The following is a 22546-nucleotide window of genomic DNA, read 5'->3' on the forward strand; positions in this document are numbered from 1 at the left end:
TTGTTGTTTTATCTGTAGAAAAAAATGATGAATTGTTGAACACAATGATAGATTGATACTTGATAGTATTAAATTAAATTATTAATTATGTTAATTCTTATAATTTTACCTATTTTTTAATTTTATTTTTATAGTATAAAATTTATAATTGATCATTATTCTAGATAAAAATTTATAATTAAATTTTTATTAGTTATTAATTTTTAAAATTAAAATTTAAAACACAATAATTTTAAGATATTTACTTTTAGAATATTACACTAATCATTTTGAATAAAATACAAAAATACATACTTCTAAAAAAAATATTTTTTAACAAAAATAGTTAAAAGGAATCTAATTAGTTTCTTTTATCTAATTTAAAAATTTAATACAAACTTTTGGACTATAAAAACCCAAACTATAAGAACCTAAATTGATTTTTTTTTTTGGCAGGAAAGTTAATGCATAGAATCAAAATTAAATTCACAAGGATCTCATAATAACCCTAACTATAAATACCTCGCTTTTGATGTTCAAATATCATATCTATACCCTAAAATTCTAATGTACAACAATTTTATACACCTTTAAAAAGGAACTGTCATTACAGCAATATGCAAATGCACTTTGCTTTGCTCATTTCTCAGGTGGCTCTTCAAGTTGGTTATCATTGTTGAACATGATGCGTGGCTTTCCCATGCTGAAATTCAGAACCTTAGCGTCCATGTTGTACTTGATGACACCATCATATAGCAGCTTCCTTATATAGTGCTCTAGGTCCGAACCAATTAGGCGAAGTGTGTATTCTGTTAATGGAGCACCCTGGTTCATAATTTCATCAAAACATGAAGGAATCATTATTTTCATCAAAACGCTCTAGTAGTTTTTCGTTAGTTACATCTTGCCGAGGTAACTAACTAGTTTTGGTCTCTGTCACCAATATGCTAACTCTATTATCATACTCGAATTTGACTAATTCAACTCGAAAAACTAAGGTGACCTCTTCTTTAGATATAAGTTTAAATTCGACAAAATATTTGAAGTGGTATTTGAAATTCACGCCGTACACTAATTTCGTCATGAAGTTTTAATTGTATTATTGCTGTTCTCGAGATTGAATTCCGGATACTATAATAGTTTATCAACTCTTTTTCGGCAGTGACTCAACAAATAGAGATGAGTTGGCACACTCTTGCCATGACGGACAATAAGAAAATCACACTTGTTTTTGACTTCCAATCAAAGCAAAAACATGTCCTTTTGATAAGGGGGTGCGAATTCATCACTTTATTTGTTGAGTTACTACTAAAAAAGATTGAGGAACTACTATGGTGTCCGAAACTCAATCATAAAGACATCAATAATACAATTAAAACTTTAAAGACTAAATCAATATACGTCTTGAATCTCAGGACCATTACGGAGATTTGGTTCCCAAATTCAGAACTAGAAAAGACATGGAGCATTATTGAATTGGTGATTAAGGAAAATTACCTCGTAGTGATCCACAAGCTCTTGGAAGTAAGAATAGACCAAGTTGCATGTGTCAGGTTTCCACACAAATTCATTACTGGGATCAAGAATAAGTGTGAGCTTATCCATTTGGGTTTGATCAAACTCGCAAGTCACCGGATCAATGTAGGCCGCAAAGATCCTTATATGGCGGGTGGTGCAACTCAGCCACTGCCCTCCATACTCCCTGGTCATGTTCTTGCTCTTAACATTCAGCTGCGGCTCCACCGGCCTTGGCTTCGTCCCTTTCGGCTTCCAACTCCGGCTGCTCTCTGCTTGCTCTTGCTCTTGCTCTTCCTGCGGCGGTGCCTTCACACTCTCTGCTTCCTCCACATCTGTTTGTTGCTGCTGAGCTGAAATGAAGGATGCTCTTCTGTTCCTGAGTTCTTTTCTTCCTCCTCCACTCCAACCAAGCATGGATAATCTTGTTGACACCATGTAGGAACAACTTGTGGCCATGGCTTAATGCTTTGTCAGTTTAGTTCTCTAGTTGGTTTGCTTTTTAGTACCCTGGATTTAGAAGCTCTTGTCAGTAGTTTTGGTCCTTCTTCTTATAGATAAGATTTCTTATATACATAAGAGGAAGGATTTTGTGTGGTCAGAAATGACAGAAAAGTTTCTTCCACAGATATTGCTATTTAAAAATGAAATTAAAAAGCATTCTTGCAATGTTTTATATCCATTGACAATTTGAGATATATTTAAAAAATTAAAATGCAGATTTGGGTTGCCAGGGCTAGTCTATTCTTTTACGAATAAACTCTTGTCATCTTATTATAACATATCTACTTTCATCTAGTAATCCCTGATATGGAAGATCATGAAAAGGGAACAAATGCTTAAGCCCAATCTTCAAACCAAAGTTTGATGAATATTTTTGATATTTTACTATGCTCAAGATAATTCCATGCTCAGAATATAACAATTGTCATTGCTATAATTTCATTAAAAATGCATTTACATTTCAGATTCATAAACGAAACCTAACCAAAAAAAAAAAAAAAGAGACCCTGCATTGCATCATTTACAATTGTATCTAGTTTCCGACCAATTCGTTAAGCCTGTATACTACTAGACTGAAGATGATTGAGCCATAAAATTGTTTTTCAACGTAAGAACAGGTCTAATTGGTTCATCAAGATTGTCCAATTGCAAGTCCCAAATATCATTGTTACATGGTGTTGCCTGTTCATATGGTTGATCAACACTTTCTTCAACTTCGAAGCCGATATAGTCAGCAACATCTCCGTATTTGTCATGACTCTGTTGCCATTGCCTTTGAGCCACCATTAACCCAGTTTCTTTGATATCAGTGGGAACGGAACCAAAGTAACGCCGTCTACCAACATTCTCATCTCTGGACCTCTTCCTTTTCTTTTCCTTACTCAGTTTCTTCGGGTGATGAAGCTTGCATTTGGTTCCTTCTTCGCAGTTTCCCATTGCTTCGAAGGTCGGACAGACATAGCTATGCTTCTTCCGACACTGAGACCACATATATATGCAGGTATCAGCATGGTACCACAAACACGGGAGGAGGCAGAGACATGCAATAAAAGTGGACGAAAATGGTGATGCAGAAATTTTACAACGGGCATTAATTACCAAGGGAATATAAATATAACCATACACTTGCAAATATAACTTAACTGACTATCAAAACTAGCAAGGCAACAAGAAGAAAAAAAAAAGTTGCAGACAAATTTAATGTGTCATTCTTCAAAAGAGGACCACAATATAGAAGTCCAAGTTGACAATATAAAAAACAGTCACCATTACAAGCTTATAACTGCAATGAATCATCAAATGAAAGTACATAACAGAGTAGCAGGTTCCTTGAATGAGTATAGAACACAATCATGTTAACAGAAATTTGTTGACTAGATCAAATCAAAATCAGATTCCTAATTCCTTTCTTGAATCTTTTACTTTATTGCAGTAAATGAGAAATAGATTCAGTGTCCAAATTGTACATTAACTAGAAAATTTGACATGGTTGAGTTAATACCTCATTTCCATCGGCACAATAGCCCCTGAGAAATTCTCCACAAATAGAAGCCTTAGGATTCACATTGACATGTCTGTAAGGACAACTTCTGTTTGTGCATAAACCTGTCATGAAATTTGTAAGAATGATACATACATTTACATTATTCACTTGATATAAGATAAAAATTTCTATAATGCACCTTGCAAAAAATAAGAACAATCTGGCATTCTCTCCGGAATAACCTGAACAACAAATAAATTAGACTGTAGATAGATCAGTAAATTCAGTAGATCAAATTCAATTTTGGCCTAGACGAATATAACCTTATGAGTCAATTTGCAGTTGCCATTAGAACATAAACCATTTAGAAACTTAGTGCAGACAACAACTTTTGAGGGATCATGAATATAAGGACACTTCCCATCATCCTTGTTGCATTTCCCAAATCTGGTAAAAAACTGACAGTACTTCTGCTTTCGTGCAAGGCGCTGTCTAGCAGTGTGAAGACTCCATCTAACTTTTTCATTAGCCAAAATCCGACTCCGTTTCTTTGGGTCCCTAATAAGCTGATTACCTTTGCCAATTTGGAAATACCTTGCAGCAATGAAAGTAATAGTTTCAATACTCAAAGTCTCAAATGCTGGAGGACAAATGAAACTGCAAGAGTTAATATTATGCACACTTCTTCTCTCCATCGTATATCGTCAAACATACAAGAGACCAATATTAATTAAATTTGACATTATCATGCTATCACATAAGATATCAAAGCAACAAATAAGAACATTCCACATACACATTTTCCCCAATCACTAATCTTCGTTGGATGGAACCTTCTTTGGCAGCCAAGCCTGCAAGGATAGAGGCAGAGAGGAGGGATGGAGATTAATTGCATAAAAGGAAAGGCATAAATCTAAAGACTTCGCAACATGAAAACAAAAGAATGGTACTTGATGAAATCATAATTACCCCTTGTCTAGGCTGACAATCAACTCAAATGTACAAAAGCTCAATGAGGACGCATTGTGTCCATTTATATAAACTACAAAGTTATCATCAAATTTAAAGATGATTCCAACATCAAACTTTGAAATAGTGAACCTGAAGTACTTAAGAATGTGCTAGACTGCTAGATGTCCAAAAGCATGTACCATTCAGTTAATCACAGAATACTTAGAAATGTGATGGTTCATGTAAGAACCAAGTGAAACTATTTATATGAAAAGTTGACAAAATTAAATCCTAGAATGCTGCCTTCAAAGGGTCCATCTGTAACAAACTGAACCAATATGAAATATAACTTTTCCTACATCAGCTGCTACTTTTAAAGACAGTACACAAAACTATATTTGAAAATGCATTATTTTGAAAAGGCAGAAATCGATAACATGCAGATCATGGACCATAAGAAATCATGACAAACACTTGTGCCTACCTTTTGCCTGAGAACTGTTACAAGCAACATCTTTCTGTTCTCTTGTTTTCCTCTCCAACACAGCAACAGCAAGTGCTTCCTGAATCGATCATAAGAAAACATGACAACTATTGAGAAAAAAATCTTTTACTTGGTATAAAAACCAGCTAAATTTAAAGGAAAACTTCAATGGACAATGCTTTAGTATCAAAAGCCAAACTAACCTCATTAACCTTCTCAGAGTGCCTGCCAGCAAATTTGGACCCTTTTATGGATCCACCAGCATGTAATACCTTAGGTTTCCAATGAGAAAACCCATGGGTTGATCTAGTGTAAACAGCATCCCTCTTCCTTAAAAGAAGCAATTTCTTGCTAAAAAAGACAGTAATTGAAGTTTTTTTTGGGATATAAATTCAGAGTAATTAATAGTTTCAAGTGAATATTTCTAAGGCATATAACCAAAGGAGACACAAACTAAGAGAGGGATGAAGGAGGGGAGAAATTCGAAGATGAAAAGCAGTAACATATTAGGTACCTGTTTGCTGATGAGGGAGTAGAATTGGAGCTTAAATCACGATTGTGAACAAATCTTCTTCGAAATGTTGATCTTTTCCATTGAAAAAAGTGAGGCAAAATCTTCCGATAATGCCCTGAGCCAGTGTTGTTTTTTGATGAAAGGGTCCCAACAAGTGGGGCTTTTAAAGGTTTGCACAAGGTCCCAGCAACTGCAGATGAAATATCCAGTTAACTTTAACAACTAATAAAGTGAAAGAAATTAAAAAATGGATCATCAACAGCATTCCATATTCATCCAGATAGTTGAAAAATGGTGACCAAATATCAAGTTTCCCGCTATCAGCTCCAAGAACAGACACACAAAAATGATTATTCACAAAGAAAACAACTAAAAGAAAGAGGTCAATATTTGCAAGGCTCCAGAGACAATAGAAATTCGCAAAGCCAATATTTCGAAGAACATAACTTCCAAACAAGCATACTAGATACATGAGACATAAACATGTGCTAAGATTTAAGAAATTTTTTGCCAACAGACAGACAGAAAGGAGAAGGCAATTTGCTGCAGTGCTGATTAGATAAACCACAATAACATATTGAACATGTCTATAACGGTCTCAAGCACAAAGAAGTACATTCATTTTCAGTTAATCAGTTCGTGATGAAACTAGGACTAGATTCATACAAGTGAAGGTTAAAAAATAGGTACTTAACATACCTTTTTGCGACCACTTCTTTGTAAACCTGCTGCAAATCTCTTTAGAATCCAATAGACCATCAGAATTTACATTACTATCTTGCATTGTAACTGTTGGGCTGATATGACTAACAAATGAAGTCCTTATTATCTGATTTTTGCTCTTCTTGTAGTAGCCATTGGAGTATGCTGTTTGAGTCTTGCCATCAGTAGAGACAGAGAGATCACTAGAATCCAAAGATGCAACTAATTTATTTGACTTGGGCTTCATATATACTATTCTCTTTGCAGTTGAAGAAGAAATATCAACTTGGCCAGCCCCACGATTGTCTGAACCAATTTGATTTTCGTATGTTTCAGAATATTTGCACAATTCCTCATAAGATTTTGCGGCATCATTAGTTTCTCTAACATTCTTAGGATCGGCTGCAAATTCAGAGCAACCAAGTGTAAGATTCTCTGTAAATGGGGAAGATCCACTCTCCAATTTGGTGTCAGTGGGTAGTGGAAGTATTATGTGACCCTTCAAAGGAACATCATTTACTCCAGTTTTCAAAGCACCTGGTTGACCTGGAACATTAACCATGCATTCAGATCTGATGCTCTTTCCAAAGTTGTCAAAGCCCAAAGATGGTGACTGGTTAGCAACGGATGTTGATGTTGAAGCAGAAACAGGGATAACTTTCCGAACAAGACTGTTACCCTTACGGGTATAAAGAGTATTTTGAGTGTTCCCTTTCATTTGTGGAATTAACTTGTTAGGAGGACTAGTTATCAAAGAAGGCTTGCTTCCAGATAAAGAACCAGGATAATTATTACCTGTTCGAAGCCAGGTTCGAGGTTTTAATGAACGGGATGAAGAAGTAAATGGCTTTGATCGGGGAAAAAAGGAGGACTGGCCCTTTGAAGTTTTAGGAATGACACAATCTGGAGATCTTTGCACACAAACTCTCTTCTGATGATTTTCCCCAACATCCTGTAAATTAATTTTTTCTCCCTGAACATTTTCAACAGCCAAAATGCTTGTCTCCGTACTGATTGGCACAACTGAAGTGGCATTTTCTTTCGGTTCACCTTCCAACATTGGAAAATGAACATTTGGAGTGGCTGAGTATTCAAGAAGAGAATTAGAGGCAATGCCTGAGTGCTGCAATTCCAAACTCTTGGGAGAATCTCTTTCCCTATTTAAATTCATAGACTCAAAAGAATCTCTACCCAAGCTAATGTCAGACAATTTAGCAATATCCTCTGTATAAGTCAGCAACGGAGTAGACATAACAGCCATGCTTAGCAATTCAACTTCTTCCTTATGTATTTGCATATCACTAAAGTGAATAGGGACTTCTGCACAAGATGTGGTGGAAGCCACAATCACATCACTGAGTTCAGATGGACACTCAGTGATACTAGAGTGACAAGCCGTGGTTCTGCGCCTTTTGTACAAGGGTGAAATCTTGTTTGCATCCTCATATAAATCAGCCACAGAAATCCCCCTTTTCACAGTTAAAGTTGTGATCCCATCTGTTCTGGATTGTGAGCCAAAATCTAACATTGGAACAGATATATCTAAGGCTTCTGAAAGACTAGGACCCTTCAACAGATCTGAGGTTGTGTCGACAACATTTGCAAGACCAACTGGATTTTCTGCATCTAGAGACATGCCCTCCATCTTTGAAGGAGAAAATTTTAAGAGAGTTCTAACCTCTCTCTCTTCAACAGTACCTGTGTCCCCTTTAACACAATCAATGGAAATATCAGAATTTGGAACTGATTGTATGTCACAGTTCTCCTTTTCATGTTGGCATGATTGCTTACTATAAGCCTCAATGTGATTAATGTCAGAAGTATTTCCATTGAATAATTCAGTATGCTTTTCTTCAAGGTGTACAACAGCATTTTTGTCTTCAAGCAACAAATTTCCTTCACTTGGTAAAGACTGGAAATAATCTGGAACTGACATCTTGTCAACAGGGGCAGTCTTTTCCTCAAAAGAAGTCGTTGGGATCTTGTCCAAAGGAGCAGCAGCAGTTAATGAACTAACAGGAACATTAGCTTCTTTCACTATCCCATCAAACATATTTGCTGATATTGAACTCGACCTACTTGATTTTGGTTTCACAACCTTTTTGACCACTCTTTTAACAATCTTTTTCTTCTTAACAACTCTTGGAGTTGCTTTACCGGAAATTGTATTGGCAACTTCTTCTGTTACAATCCCCTTAGAGGATTGTGCCACCTTAGTTTTTCCATTAGGATTTTGGACTGGACTCGGATGAAGATGAGAAAAGCAATCAGATACATTCTTCTTTGCCCTTAAATCCTTCCCAGAATTAGAGGTGCCATTTACCAAGCACTGTGAACTATTTGAAATCACAGCAAACTCAGATAGTTTTACAAGCTGTGATTCTGAGCAAGAATCTTTGGAAAACAAAGATACATTCACCTCTGTGATCAAGTCCTTACTAGAATTAGAGGTGCCATTCGCCAAGCATTGGGAGCTATGTGAATTTCCAGAACCAGCAAATTGTTCTGCTTGCTGTAAACCCAAAGCTACGCTCTTCTGTGAAGTCAAGTCCTTCCCAGAACAAGAGGTGTTATATGACAAGCAGTGTGGGCTATTTGAATTGGCAGCACCTTCAGTTAGTTTTATTCGCTTTGATTCATAACAACAACTTTCAGAAACCAATTGCTTTCTTTTTTTAGACTTTCGTTTAGCCTTTTTCCCTTTTTGATTAGGATTCAAATCTGTCTTCAAAACAGCAGTTGTTTCAGCATTAGAAGCAATGGTAGAATTTGAAGGCACCACAATAGCCTTGGCAACCATAGAATTCACTTCAGACAGTTTTAGCTGTGAATCAGAACAACCACTTTTAGAAACCAAGGATGCATTCGTCTGTGCAATCAAGTCCTCACCAGAACTCGAGGTGCCATTTGCCAAACACTGAGAGCTATGAGAATTTACAGAACCGTCGGCAGGTAGTTCTACTTGATGTGTACCCAAACAAGAAATTTCAGAAACCAAAGACACATCCTTCTGTGCAGTCAAGTCCTTTCCAGAAATAGAGATGTCGTTTGCCAGGTGCTGGGAACTATTTGATTGGGCAGCACTTGCTGGTAGTTCTGAAACTCTATGTGCATCAGAACAAGAAATTTCAGAAACCAAACACTTCCTTTTTTTAGCCTTCTTTTTCTTTTTCTTTGTCTTTCCAATAGGACTCAAAGCTGTATTAGAAACTGCAGTGGTTCCAGGATTAGAAACAAAGGAAGAACTGGAAGACCCCACAATAGCCTTGGCAACCATAGAATTCGATTCAAAGAAAACATCAACCCCAAAAGGAATTTCTTCTCCCACTTCTGCTTGCTTCCCATCATTCAAACAATGCTTGTCTTCAATTCTCGAAGAACTAGAACAAGGTTTTGAGTCAACAACAGCACAATCATCACAATGTAATTGTTCATCATCCTCATTCTCACCATTGCTCGGTTTTGGCGCCTGGATTCTAAGAAAAGCACTCTTTCTCTTAACCTGTTTCTTTGGAATGCCAGTATATTCATGAACCTTATCTACTCTATCGTAATCGTACCTATCCAGTTCCAAAGCCGTAGTCTCGAGAGAAGAGTCTCGCGCCTCTTCCGAGCAAAGTTTCGATTCGATACCGGAATTCGGAGGAACAACCACACGGCAACGGCGGTTTGCTCCGCCAAAGCACTCGTTACTGAACCTGGAAGCACTGCGGCTAGGGTTGGAATTTGAAGGAGACTGCGACAGCATTGAACTACGGTGACGCGAATCATGTTCGAAAAGAACAGGAACCTGAGGAACAAAGAGTGGATTGGCGGGTAAAAAAACGGGAGGGTTGAAATTGAATGCGGTAGGGTTCACAAGAACGTGGTTGGGAACCTGACGGAGATGGTGGTGGTTATACTGCGGAGGAAGAGGAATGTACGTATTTGGGCGACGGTAGTGATGAAAGTAGGGATCCATGGCGGCGGAGAGAGGAGAAAGAAGGACAGAATTATTGATCGATAATCGAGCAACAGTCACACTCGTCAGAAGAAATCACCACAATGTCTCCAATTTTGGTTTTTTTTTTTTTTTTTTTCAAACCTTCTCCTTCTTCCTGCTATATATAGTTAACGATAAACCCTGAAAGGCTGATAGCCTGAAGTTTTAAAAAAAAAATCTTATAAGAAATTAAAAGTAATTTTATATTTAAATATTTTATATAAAAAAATTCTATTCATTAATTATATTTAAATATAATAATAAATATCTTATCTTGAATTATCTTTTTTTAAATTTCTATAAGATTTTTTATTAAAAAGGATAATTCATTTATTAATTATATTTAAATATAATAATAAATATTATTTATTTATTATATAAAAAATATTTTTTTTAAAAATTATTTAAAAAAATATGAATGATAACTTTTCAAAAGATATATATTTTTTAGAATTTTTATTTTTATTATTAAAAATTTATTAAATACGTTTAAAAATAAAAAAAATTTCATTAAAAACATTATTTTTGTATAACTTAATGACATCTAAATAAACAATAAAAATTAAAAAAAAATTCGTCTCTCGCCAATAAATTACTACATGTACAAGGTCTTTGAACCCTAACTTTTACTCTATCCATTGGTATCCCGCCATATTTGATGAGAATTTAGATCTTCTAAATTTTGAATTTTACTCTAGAGGATAAAGTGTGATCTTTCCCCTTTTATTTTATAGGTATGATCAAAAAAATATAAGAAAAAAACTATTTAAGAATGAGAGATCACACTTTATCCTCTTAAGTAAAAATTCAAAATTTATAAGATTCAAATTCATTTAATGGACCATGGCCCCATTTGATCAAATAGTGTATTTTTTTATTTTTCACAGTATTGCAAATCAAAAACTACTTAGGGTGTGTTTGTGAAACACGTTGGAGAAGATAAAAGCGTGTTTAAGTGCTTTGAACGTTGTTTTTTTTATGTTTAGCAACTTTTCTTTTCTGAACACCAACGTTGATTTTGCATCCCAAAAGCTCGTTCATTAGAAGTAAAAAATCATAGCTTCTATGTTTACGTTTAGGTTTGTTGCGAGTTATTACTGGTTCTTTCCATAGAAAAACCCAAAATAGCCCTCTAACAATTACCTCAAAAGACAATGAAACTCTTGACAAAAAAATACCAACCCAATCTCTGAGATTTATTTTTATGGGACTGATTAGCCCCTATTACAAAAAAAAAGTCAATGTTGTTTTTTTACATGGGACTAATCAGTCCAAAAAAAATTAGAGACTGAGTTGGGTATTTTTTTTGGGGCCTTGTTGTCCTTTCAAAATAATTGTCAGGGGTCGAATAGAATATTCACTCTAATTTTTTTCTAAATAAAAAATATTGACAGTATTTTTGTGTATTGTTTACTATTTTAATTTTTTATAATATGTATTATTGTTCCTATTAGAAATGATAAATTAAATAAAAAATTAATTATAAAGAATAATAAAAATATAACTAGTAATAAATTAAAATCTAAAATAATAATAAAAAATAATATTATTAAGAGTATTTAAAAATAGTACTAAAATATGTTATTTTATATATTATTTTTAATTTAATAAATAAATATTAATTTTTACTATAAAAAAATATTTAAAAAATTGTCAATTTTTATATGTTATTTTTAATTTTATAAATAAATATTAACTTTTATTATAATAATAAAAAATTATAATATATTAAAATAGAGTATTATAAAAAAAGTATTATATAAAAAATACTAAAAAAATAAAAAAAATTAAATATACTTAAAAAAATAGTATGATAAATTAATATTATATTTTTTTAGTAATTAATTATTTATTTATTTAAAAGTGATTTTAATTAATATTATTTAAATAATATTTATTTCATCAAAATTAATTTTAGTAAAAATTGCCAAACATAAATTATGTTAGCACAAATTTACTCCTACCCAAAATTAATTCTACAAAACTATTTTCGTTCAAACTCTAGTTTGACCAAGTGAATCCAAACACACATTTAGTGAATTACTAGCTACTACACATACAAGACAAAATTCAAATTTTCGATACTTATTTAAGGAGACTGGTGAGGACTCAAACTACATAAATTTGTTGTGCAGTAGCTCAAGTAATATATCCACAAAATACTGAATAGTACTTCCTACATGGCTGCATCAACTATCAAATTTTCAAAATATTGAGTTACATTCTCCTTTTTCATCATATTGCTTTATTAAGAGACACAGCAATGACGCGTATGCTCTGATGTGCAACTTGTTCACATCATCCAATACAAAATTCGATCCAATTGAGACCTAGCACTAAAGCTTTACTCCATTTAGAAATAAAAAATAGGAGCCTCACCCAACAAATTCTAAAGTCTAGGAGGAGGGCACACACATACAAAACAACCTCTCGTCCTAAACCTGTTTGATGAAAAATCCCAAAGAGGATGAACTCACGGATAGAATATCCATGACAAGAAAAAGTTTATCTACAATTGACTAAGACAAAAGAATAGAGCTGCAACTTCTTCTACTAGCAGAGAATTTGCTAGTAGCTTGCTTTTCTCAGTCAAAGCTCGAGGAGCGGCTCCACCGGCCTCTCAAGTAGTCCTCCAAAGAAACGTGCTGCTCGACACTACACATGGAGAGCAAGTCATCTTCCACATCAAGGAGTGCAAGGTTAAGATGTGACTGCAGGTTGCTCGGTGGACACGCTTCATCTTCAAGCATTTCCGGTGCTTTCCTTGCATTAATTTCCGACTTTGCCCACTTGATTACGTCAGCATCACCATGAAGGAGCTTAGAAATCTGTGGTCCAAGCAGAACAAATGAGTTTTTCAACAAGAATTGATTCAACAAGCAAGCAAACATGAAGATAAAGTCAATAAGGTGTATGCTATAAGAATTCAGGCACATGATTTCGGATAAGCCAACAAACAAACAAAAGTCAAGTCATTGTCCATGGAACCAAAAACATCCCATATGCAGCAAAGTGCTTTTTTTCCCTTCCACTTTCATAAGAATATTTAAAAGAGAGGATGATTGGAACCCCAACATCATCAATGGTGAAAAACAAGTTTGAGTATTGGAGTAGAGGTCATATCAACACAGAGCACAACGATATCAATGTTCAAAAAGAGTAATGCTAGGTAACTAATTTTTTTCGACCAATATCAGTCAACTTTTTTAAAATTATTTTGTTTATCTTAAATTTTAGACCCTAAGTCATACCTCTTTAACCTTAAATCCTAAATTATAACCCTAAATACTAAAGTTAGCTAATGCTGACTAACTAAAGTTAGTTCTTTATACTTTCTCGTTCAACAAACATTTTCCCACTTGCTACAAAGTAAATTATGGACCACTTACAAGGCTCATTTTAGGCCTAGCTCTCGGAGCACGCCTTAAACAAAGTGTGGCTGCTAAGACCATTCTTTCCATCTCCTCATGATCATAGTTATCGCCCAAAGTGGGATCTAACAGTTGCAACACTTTTCCACTATCTAGAAGTGGACTTGCCTGCAAAAATAGTTTTTTTTTTTCATTATCCTTTTCCATAATACATAAATTAGGATAATGCAAGATTCTACATATGGTTCAGAGACACATACCCACATGATAAGACTCTCTTGACCTTTTGGAAAATCACCACTTATGGGCTTCCTCCCTGAAAGAAGCTCAAGGAGCACGACACCGAAAGCATAGACGTCGATCTTATCATGTACTTTGCCATACATGAAGTACTCAGGAGCCAGGTAGCTGCATAAACAAGTGTAATTCATAACTCAGGAATATCTAAATTCATTGTTATATAGAGATAAGAATACAAGTGATATTAGTAATTCACTTATTATGATGGACATGAAAGTACAAACCCAAAGGTTCCAGCAACATCTGTGCAAGTTATCTGTGATGATGAAGTTGATGCCCATTTAGCAAGTCCAAAATCAGAGAGCTGAATAGAAAAGCAACCAGAACAACATGAGGATTGATTAATACACAAATAGTTCGAACTTTGAAAATGAACAACCAAAAGATGTATGAAATACCTTGGGTTCAAAATCCTCAGATAATAATACATTTGATGATTTTACATCGCGATGGATCACGGGCTGATCATCTTTGCAGTGCAGATAATCCAAAGCCTCGGCAACACCCATCGCAACCTTATATCTCTCATTCCAACCAAACACGAGAGAATTTTTCTTACTTCCTATATTGGCATGGAAAAGAACCAAGTAAATAGAAAGTTAAACAGGACACTTGAAAAAGTGAAAGTTTTAGGACACATGTTTGTGTGTACCATGAAGGTTTTCTTCAAGGCTTCCTCTTGATAATAAATCATAGACAAGAAGAAGATTCCCATTCTCAAAGCAGAATCCAAGAAGAGATATAATGTTTTTATGATTCAAGGTAGTGATAATTTCTATTTCAAGAAGAAACTCCTTTAAAACTTCATCAGAAGGCTTTAGGATCTTCACTGCAAGTTCCTGTCCATCAGGAAGGCACCCTCTATAAACCTCACTACTTCCTCCTTTCCCAATCAAGTTCTCTGAAAATCATATATTGATAACCATGTTAAATACAAAAGCAGTTTTAGATAAACCAAGATCAGTTGAAATATGTAGAAAACCAACCAGGCAAGAAATTTGATGTTGCTGATACAAGTTCTTGGTACTCAAACAATCTGCAACTTGACGAGTATTTCTCATGAAGGCTGGCCAATTCAAGAGGAATACTTTTTGAGTTCGGTTCAGGCAAAGAAACAGTCACTATTCCATAATCTACTGGAACAACAGCACCAGTTTCACTATCCAAAGGCACAGATTCATCTTGAGGCTTACGATCTTGATCCGAAGCATATGAAAGATTCCTACTAGGCAACCTCATTGCCCACTGGACCACAGAGATCTGGCGTGCCGATAGTCTATCAGGAAACTGAGTTTCTGATGAGATTCTCTGGTGAAGTAGTGGCCAGCCTGGTTTCAATTCAGGTGGTGCGGCATCCATGGTCGGAACAGGCACTATAGCCAAGGAATTATCACAACCACGATCACTGCAAGATTCTTCTTCTGCAGATTGGTGGCAAGAGTCTGGAGGCGGCAATGCCAGGATTGGATCACAAACCGAGCAGCTATCTTTTCTATCAAACTCAGTAGTATCCATTAAAATCTTCGCCAAACTGTGATCGGAAAATTGGCCAGTACTCTTGCCAGCATCACTCTCTGCACTCTCATCACTTAGCACTTTTGTACTCTTACTGATTTTCCAGTGAATTGAACCAAGCAAACCATTTCTGTGACCTGAAAAAACTTCCATGGTTGAAAATTCAACACAAATTCCATGAAATTCACCTCAATCAAAACTCAAAAACAGAAAAAATTGTGAAACCTTGTGAGTCGGGGGCAGCCGTATCCGGCAAGCCATCACTCTTGAAGACAACTTTCCCATTGTTAACAGCAAGAACACAACAGTCCTTAGACAACTTCTTGGCACAGTACTTAGCCACAGAGGTGGATGACCGGATTTTATGGTGACCATGGCATGTTCCCAGCACAAGATGAGTTGCAGAATAAGCAATGGCTTCCCTGACCAAAATCTTCTTCACTGATGAACCACGGCAAATTTTGAGCTTGAGATCCACCTGAACCATCCCCACCAAAAGAATCTCAAAATTTCCTCACAATTCAGGTCTAAAAAAATAATTCAAATTACAAAAATTGAAAATTTAAACTCTCTGTTTATTTCCAGTAAGGAATCAAAATTCAAGAGCACAAAAAGGGGGTAGAATTTAGAACTAGTCTTGCAAAGTTTCAAATTTTGCATGTCGTTGCATTCTCTTTTAACAAAGAAACCGAAGAAACAGAGAAAACATACCTGTTTCAAATTGCAGAAACCTTCGTAAACAGCTAGAACAGGATCAAAGGCCTTCACAAGCGAAAGCAGCGAGGATTTCCCATCTTTATTCACAATTTCTACAATCAAACCACCCCATTTCAGATTTCGCAACTCAAAATAAAAAATTCCCCACAGAATTTAAAAAAAAATCTCTTCTTTTTGTTGATGGCTTACCATGTTGATCAAGAACATGCAGAGCAACAACAGTATCACCAGACTGAGAAACTTTGACCAATGCCCACGTAAGAAGCTCCTTGCTCGGAGAATCCAATTTCACCCCAACCACCACCGTCCTCCCGCCGGAGCCACCTCCCTCCACCGGACACGTCATCATTTCCTTCCTCCTCCCTTGTTCTCGCAGTACAACAACAATATAGTTGAGCGAGTTCAGTTCATTAGTTGAATTGAATGTCTCACATCACAATTCACATTCATATATGATTGAAAAAACAAACGAGAGCGTTGAGACTCTAACAGTCGTTGGTTTTTGGTTGTTTGGTTTGGTTTGATTTGGTTCTTGGTTCAATCAGTGAAAAACCATGATTACTACCCTCTTTGTGTGGCTTTTGCAGCAAGACACGAACATGAATTTGATGCTGATGTTGTGGTTTCTCTAATTTGACCAGTGGAGCCCTCTCTCCCCTTGTAATTGTGGTTGTAGATTAAGAACACTAACGTTGGACCTAATTCCAACCTTCACTTCAATCTTAATCTAATTCTAATTGCTGTGTTTTGGAATTAAGGAGGGGTCAACTTATTATTTGATTAATTTTGAAAACCCACGATTTTGATTTGCCTTCAAATCAGGTAGGTAGGTAAAATTTGTTACCACATAATAATATAATAATATTCATATCATATTCATTTTGCTCAAGTTTCCGTGTGTCAGTTGTTTTAATTAAGAATATTTAGCCCATAAATATGTTATACTTTTAAAAATGTTTAGTAGGTTTGTCAATTGAAATTTTTTAAATGTTTTTAAAATATCATTATTGTTTTAATAATTTTAACTATTAATTTTGATTAATATATTATATATTTTTTTATAATTAAAATTAACGGTTAAAAATATTACAATATTAATATTTTACAAACACTCAAAATTCTTTTTTATCAATAATGATATATGAACTGGGATTTTTTTTTTTTGGAAGACGAAAATTAGGGGATGAGTGTGTTTAAGGTTTAGTTTGGTAAAATTTTTATATTTTAAAAATAGTTTATAAAAATTAATTTTTAAATAATGATTTTTTAAAAGTAGTAGTATTTATGTTTGATAAATCAAATTAAAAATAACTTTCAATAAACATAAGCAATAATAATTGTGTTTATTAAAATAGCTTTTAAAATTTAAAAATACTATAATAAACATAAATGTAAGTATTAAATTTAAAAATTAGTTAACATATGAGATTATATTAGACTTTTAAATTTTGAAAAGTACAAACCAATTTTAAAATGTTATATTTTAGGTGCTTTCAAAAGTATTCCAATCTTTTAAAAGCTGTAAGCATAAGACTTGGTTTGGTAAAACTTTTCGAAGAAGACTTCTCATTTTGTATTTGATAAATATAAAAAATGATGTGCTTGTGCTTAATATCAGAGTACTTTTGATAAAATCAAATTAAAAATGACTTTTAATAAGTATAAACACCATAATTATGTTTGGTAAAATAGTTTTTAAAACTTAAAAAAATTATAATAAACATGTTTATAACAAAGAATAATTTTTTTTTTCAAATTCTTTAAAATTTTATATAATATTTTAAAATAAAATAATTTTAAAATAAAAATTTATTTTATATATTGGCTCATCTTTATGGATCATAAAAATGGGACACATATTTCAAATAAATTACTCTTCTGATTATATATCTATATTTACATATGTATATACATGTTGTTATTATAATTTTGACTAATGTTCATGTAAAGAAAATTTTATCATTGGTTTTCATAAATCAAGTCAATCTCTTCACATTCCAAAGAACAGATAAAAAACAAACAAATATCATAGATCTACTGAAAAAATACAAAAACAACGCACAAAAAATAATATAAATAGATAAAGTTCATACCTTATACGTGATAGAGATGTATTTATGTTGAAATTTGTGAAGATTAGGTTAAAAAATAAAAAATATATGAAAACTGTGTTAGAATTTGTGAAGGTTAAGTTAAGAAATTAGAAATATATGAGGATTTTAATGGCAATATAATAGTGGAAAATATGTACGAAAAAATAAATAAAATTTGATAAGCACAAGCCAGCTTTGAAAAGCTTTCGTTTAGGTGCTTTCAAAAGCACTCCTAACTTTTAAAAGTCGCAAATACAAGCCCTTGGACTTTTTAATTTACCAAATATAAAATGAGGTGTTTGTGCTTTTTAAAATCACAAACACCTTCTGGAAAATCTTTACCAAATTAAGCTCTAAGATAGAGTTTTTCAAAGTTGACTTGTATTTTTTAAAATTTAAAAGTCTAATACAACTTTATATGTTAACTAATTTTTAAATTTAATGCTTGTATTTATGTCTATTATAGTATTTTTAAATTTTAAAAACTATTTTACCAAACACAATTGGTGTTGCTTGTGTTTCGTAAAAGTTATTTTTAATTTGATTTACTAAATATAAATATTACAACTTTTAAAAAATTATCTTTTAAAAATAAACTTTTATAAGCTTCTTTTGAAAAATAAAAGCTTTACCAAATTAAGTTTAAGTACATGATCTTTTTAATTTATCAAACACATAATGAAAAATTTGAATTTTTAAAAAACACAAATAACTGTTCGAAAACCTTTAATTTTATAGAAGAGTGTGTATTGTAAAGATATTTTCTTATTTAATATTTTTTATTATAAAAAGAATCATTTTCATTATTTATTACAAGATACGTTTTATCATAATATTATCTATATGGACACTTATTTTTAAATATTCTTTAATAACTATTAAGTAAGAAATACTGTATTTTTATTAATTAAAAAAATTTAATCTTCATTCTTTATGTTTTATATAAATTATTGACATTTAAAAAGATATTTTACTAATCGCTTAATCTTTTTAAAAAAACTTAAATTGATTGTATATACATTTAAAAAAATATATATTAAAATTCAAAATCTACTAATTTATTTTTTACCTAATAGCATATTATTTTCTAAAAAATATTGTACTCTCTATTTTATTTTAACTGTATTTACTAATTAAAGAGATTTATTAAAAAATAATCAAAATTTATTATTTTTTATCATCACATATTTTATTTCATATTTTTAAATATTAATAACTAACTGATAACTAAAAATAATAAATTTTAAAAACTCTCTAGTATTTTTCTCCACTAAAATCGAAGTATCCTCAAATTTTAAAGAGAATTTACAAAAATATTTTACCAATCAGTCTCACATTTTTATTTGGGTCAACAATTTTTGGCGACCAGAATATGGTCAATAACAAATTGCAAATGGCGGCTATATAATTTGCTTATGTCGGATTTAAATATGTTGCTGTCTTAATATGCTTTCCTTCTGAATCATGTATTGACGTCTATGCATAATAATACATAACCACATTATCACTCCTGTTATAATTATTATTATTATTTTGTTTTTCAAGTTGAGTGTGATTTAAAATGGCAGCTCCATTGTCTTTTTCATTGTCCTACGCCATTATTCTTGACATTTATTTTTATTTATTCCATTCAATGGAAATTCAGACAGTTTTTTTTTCTTCTTAATTTTGATGTCATACACTTACCCTTTTTTTATGACGTGCAATACATTCACTTTGCATTTTACAAAAGTTAAAGTATGAATTCCACAAACCTAGATATAAAGTATGTATCATCGTTATGACAAGAGACTTTATTAGAATTATTAGGTCCACTAAATCATGTTGTTATCTTATCATGTTTGAAAAAAAGGTAAAAAAGAAAAAATCAGAAAGTAATTGAAGAAGTATATATATATATATATAACTATACTTTTAATTTGTATAATTTAACTTAATATATAATATATATATATATATATATATATATATATATATAAGGACCGAATTTTCTAGAAAGTCTTAAAATACTATATATAATTCAATATAGATAGAATTTACTTATTACAAAAGTATTCCTAATATTAATTAATAAAGAAATAAAAAGCCTAAATAGAAAAAAATATTTTCATTTTATTTCACTTTTATTAGTAATATTGGAGATTGAAAATATTGAAGCTTTCAATAAATTTTCTAGTAGAATTATTTCTTAACTACTACTTTTTTCCATAAATAAATTCTGAAAAAAAAAAAGAAGATATATTAAAACAAGGTAATGATTGGTGAATAATGTAATAAAATGGCATATATATTTGGCCCTTACTTCTATAAGCATGGTGCATGCATGCGTAGGACGGCACTTTTTTGTTCTTACACGACTCTATTTAAAGATATTAATTAAGAATATTGTAAAAAATAGTATATTAAAAAACATAAGATAAACATTAAAAGTTTAATTTGATACACAGTAAAAAAAAATTATACTACCATCTAATTAAATTTATATATTTACATAATTTTTTATATAATAAATTTAAAAATTATTTGCTTTTATTAATATTTATACATAATTAATTGTCTGTTAAATTTTTTTTTGTTGATTATAAGTAAAAATTAAATTCAATATTAAATATTCAATAAATTAGAAAATTAAAACATTTTTATTTATTCTTTTAATCAATATTTTAAAGCATTCTTTAATCAAATTATATCTTTTATTTGTTTTTCTTTTTGACTCAATTAGAGGGCTCTTGTTTATTAATTATTTCAGTTTCCACCGGCAAGCAAAAAAGAGCCACATGTTTGCAACACAAAACAAGCCGTCAAAGATTAACAAATTAAAAATGAAAGAAATGCTTTAAAACACGTTGGATATTATTTTTGGTTCACTAATAATTAATAGAAAGATTTGGGTATCTAAGTAGGGTATCCAAATATCGGTTGTTAGCAATAGATTTTTATCGATCGATCTAAGGTCGGTGTCATTGTATAAAATTACCAATATAATTATATAAAACCTTCTTTCTTTCATTTTTCACTGAAATGCAGTACAATAAACAAAAATAACTCACTTCCACAGTTATTTCTTTTTTTTTTTTTTGTATAAAATTACCAATATAATTATATAAAACCTTCTTTCTTTCATTTTTCACTGAAATGCAGTACAATAAACAAAAATAACTCACTTCCACAGTTATTTCTTTTTTTTTTTTTAAATACACTCGTTAGAAAAACTCTACTAAAATTCAAATAAGGTTATGGGGACGTTTTCTTCTTCATGATTTATCAAGGATTAGTATGTCTTAAATATTCAATAGAATTTAGCTAATATATCTTAGAATAAATATTAGTAAATATTAAGATTATTAATTGAAATTTTGTTATAAAAATACAAAAATTTAATTGTTTTAATGTATTTATTAGAATAAATCACACAAATAAATAATTTTATCTCAAAATTGTAAAGATATTCTAAACTAAAATTGATTACACGTTATATCCTGAAACCTGAATAAACCTGAATATCTTTATATAAATTGAATTAAATGATATTTACATGTAAATTTATTTATATAAAAGTATTTAAAATATGATATGTAATCAATTTTAATTTAAAATATCTGTATAATTTTGAGCTAAAATTATTTTATTTGTGTGAATTTTTTTATTTATTATATATTATTAAAATAATGAATTTAAAGTTTACTATTAATAGTTTAGCTAAATCCTATGTAAATAATAAAGAGTTATCCTTTCTTGGGAGTTATAGTACTATCGAATTGTAAATGCTCTTGAAGGCTTTAAATTTCTTTTTAGTACTATTTGAATCACTACTACCTCCACTTTAATTTGAGTGTCCGTATCAAATTTTTGTAATCCATAGAAGAATCTGCAGTAAATGGTAGTATATTTTAGTTTTCTACATACAACAATTAATCCGTCACATACCAAAATTTTATTTAAGAATTATTTATGGTTAATTAATAAATAATTACATATATATAAGATAAAATTTAAATTTTTTATACTTATTTAAATAGGAAGATTATTTTAATAAAGACATTAAAAATATTTTTTTAAAGACATTTACATGTGTCATGATATTATTGGACATCTTTATTAAACCGGTTAATAATTTATTTTTAATAAACCAGAATAAAATCGATTTATTATAGCAACAATAATAAACTCAATTTTTTGCACTATAATTATTAGACCTGATTTGATCCGACTGATTTACACGATCTAAACCGAATCAAGTTTAAATTTTTTGATAAAAGACAAATATATATCTGGTTTTTGTTTAAAAATAAAACATAATCCAATGAATTATGTAAATTGGTCAATTTAACCGAATTTGATAATAATTAGATTTATTGTTATAAAAAAATTGATTTTATTTTAATTTATTAAAAAATTTAAAAATAATCAATTTATTAATAGATCCAATAATAATA

The 22546-nt window shown here is 31.5% G+C and overlaps 3 protein-coding genes across 5 annotated transcripts; all 3 read right to left on the reverse strand.

Moving 5' to 3' along the window:
- Positions 1-539: 539 nt before the first annotated feature.
- On the reverse strand, positions 540-2050 carry LOC130943579 (NAD(P)H-quinone oxidoreductase subunit M, chloroplastic). The gene is made up of 2 exons (XM_057871510.1): positions 1477-2050; positions 540-804 (listed from the first exon to the last, which is right to left on the reverse strand). Exons 1-2 carry the CDS (start codon positions 1951-1953, stop codon positions 619-621), a joined length of 663 nt encoding a protein of 220 aa, XP_057727493.1. The 5' UTR covers positions 1954-2050; the 3' UTR covers positions 540-618.
- A 361-nt stretch (positions 2051-2411) lies between these two features.
- Positions 2412-10186, reverse strand: LOC130943577 (uncharacterized). Of its 3 annotated transcripts, none has more exons than XM_057871507.1 (9): positions 6130-10186; positions 5431-5620; positions 5120-5246; positions 4917-4995; positions 4278-4332; positions 3805-4075; positions 3681-3723; positions 3500-3603; positions 2412-2976 (listed from the first exon to the last, which is right to left on the reverse strand). In XM_057871507.1, exons 1-9 carry the CDS (start codon positions 10091-10093, stop codon positions 2566-2568), a joined length of 5244 nt encoding a protein of 1747 aa, XP_057727490.1. In that variant the 5' UTR covers positions 10094-10186; the 3' UTR covers positions 2412-2565. The 3 variants fall into 3 exon arrangements, 2 of the variants coding, with proteins under 2 accessions (XP_057727490.1, XP_057727489.1); XM_057871506.1 differs by having other exon boundaries at positions 5120-5267; XR_009071853.1 differs by lacking the exons at positions 2412-2976; positions 3500-3603; positions 3681-3723 and having other exon boundaries at positions 3979-4075; positions 5120-5242.
- Positions 10187-12299: 2113 nt separating this feature from the next.
- Positions 12300-16771, reverse strand: LOC130944637 (protein kinase STUNTED). The gene is made up of 10 exons (XM_057873055.1): positions 16207-16771; positions 16012-16109; positions 15526-15778; positions 14772-15437; positions 14438-14686; positions 14184-14347; positions 14010-14089; positions 13746-13893; positions 13504-13653; positions 12300-12942 (listed from the first exon to the last, which is right to left on the reverse strand). Exons 1-10 carry the CDS (start codon positions 16364-16366, stop codon positions 12700-12702), a joined length of 2211 nt encoding a protein of 736 aa, XP_057729038.1. The 5' UTR covers positions 16367-16771; the 3' UTR covers positions 12300-12699.
- Positions 16772-22546: the final 5775 nt, after the last annotated feature.

This window comes from Arachis stenosperma, chromosome 8 (assembly GCF_014773155.1).
Source record: "Arachis stenosperma cultivar V10309 chromosome 8, arast.V10309.gnm1.PFL2, whole genome shotgun sequence".
Lineage (NCBI taxonomy): Eukaryota > Viridiplantae > Streptophyta > Magnoliopsida > Fabales > Fabaceae > Arachis > Arachis stenosperma.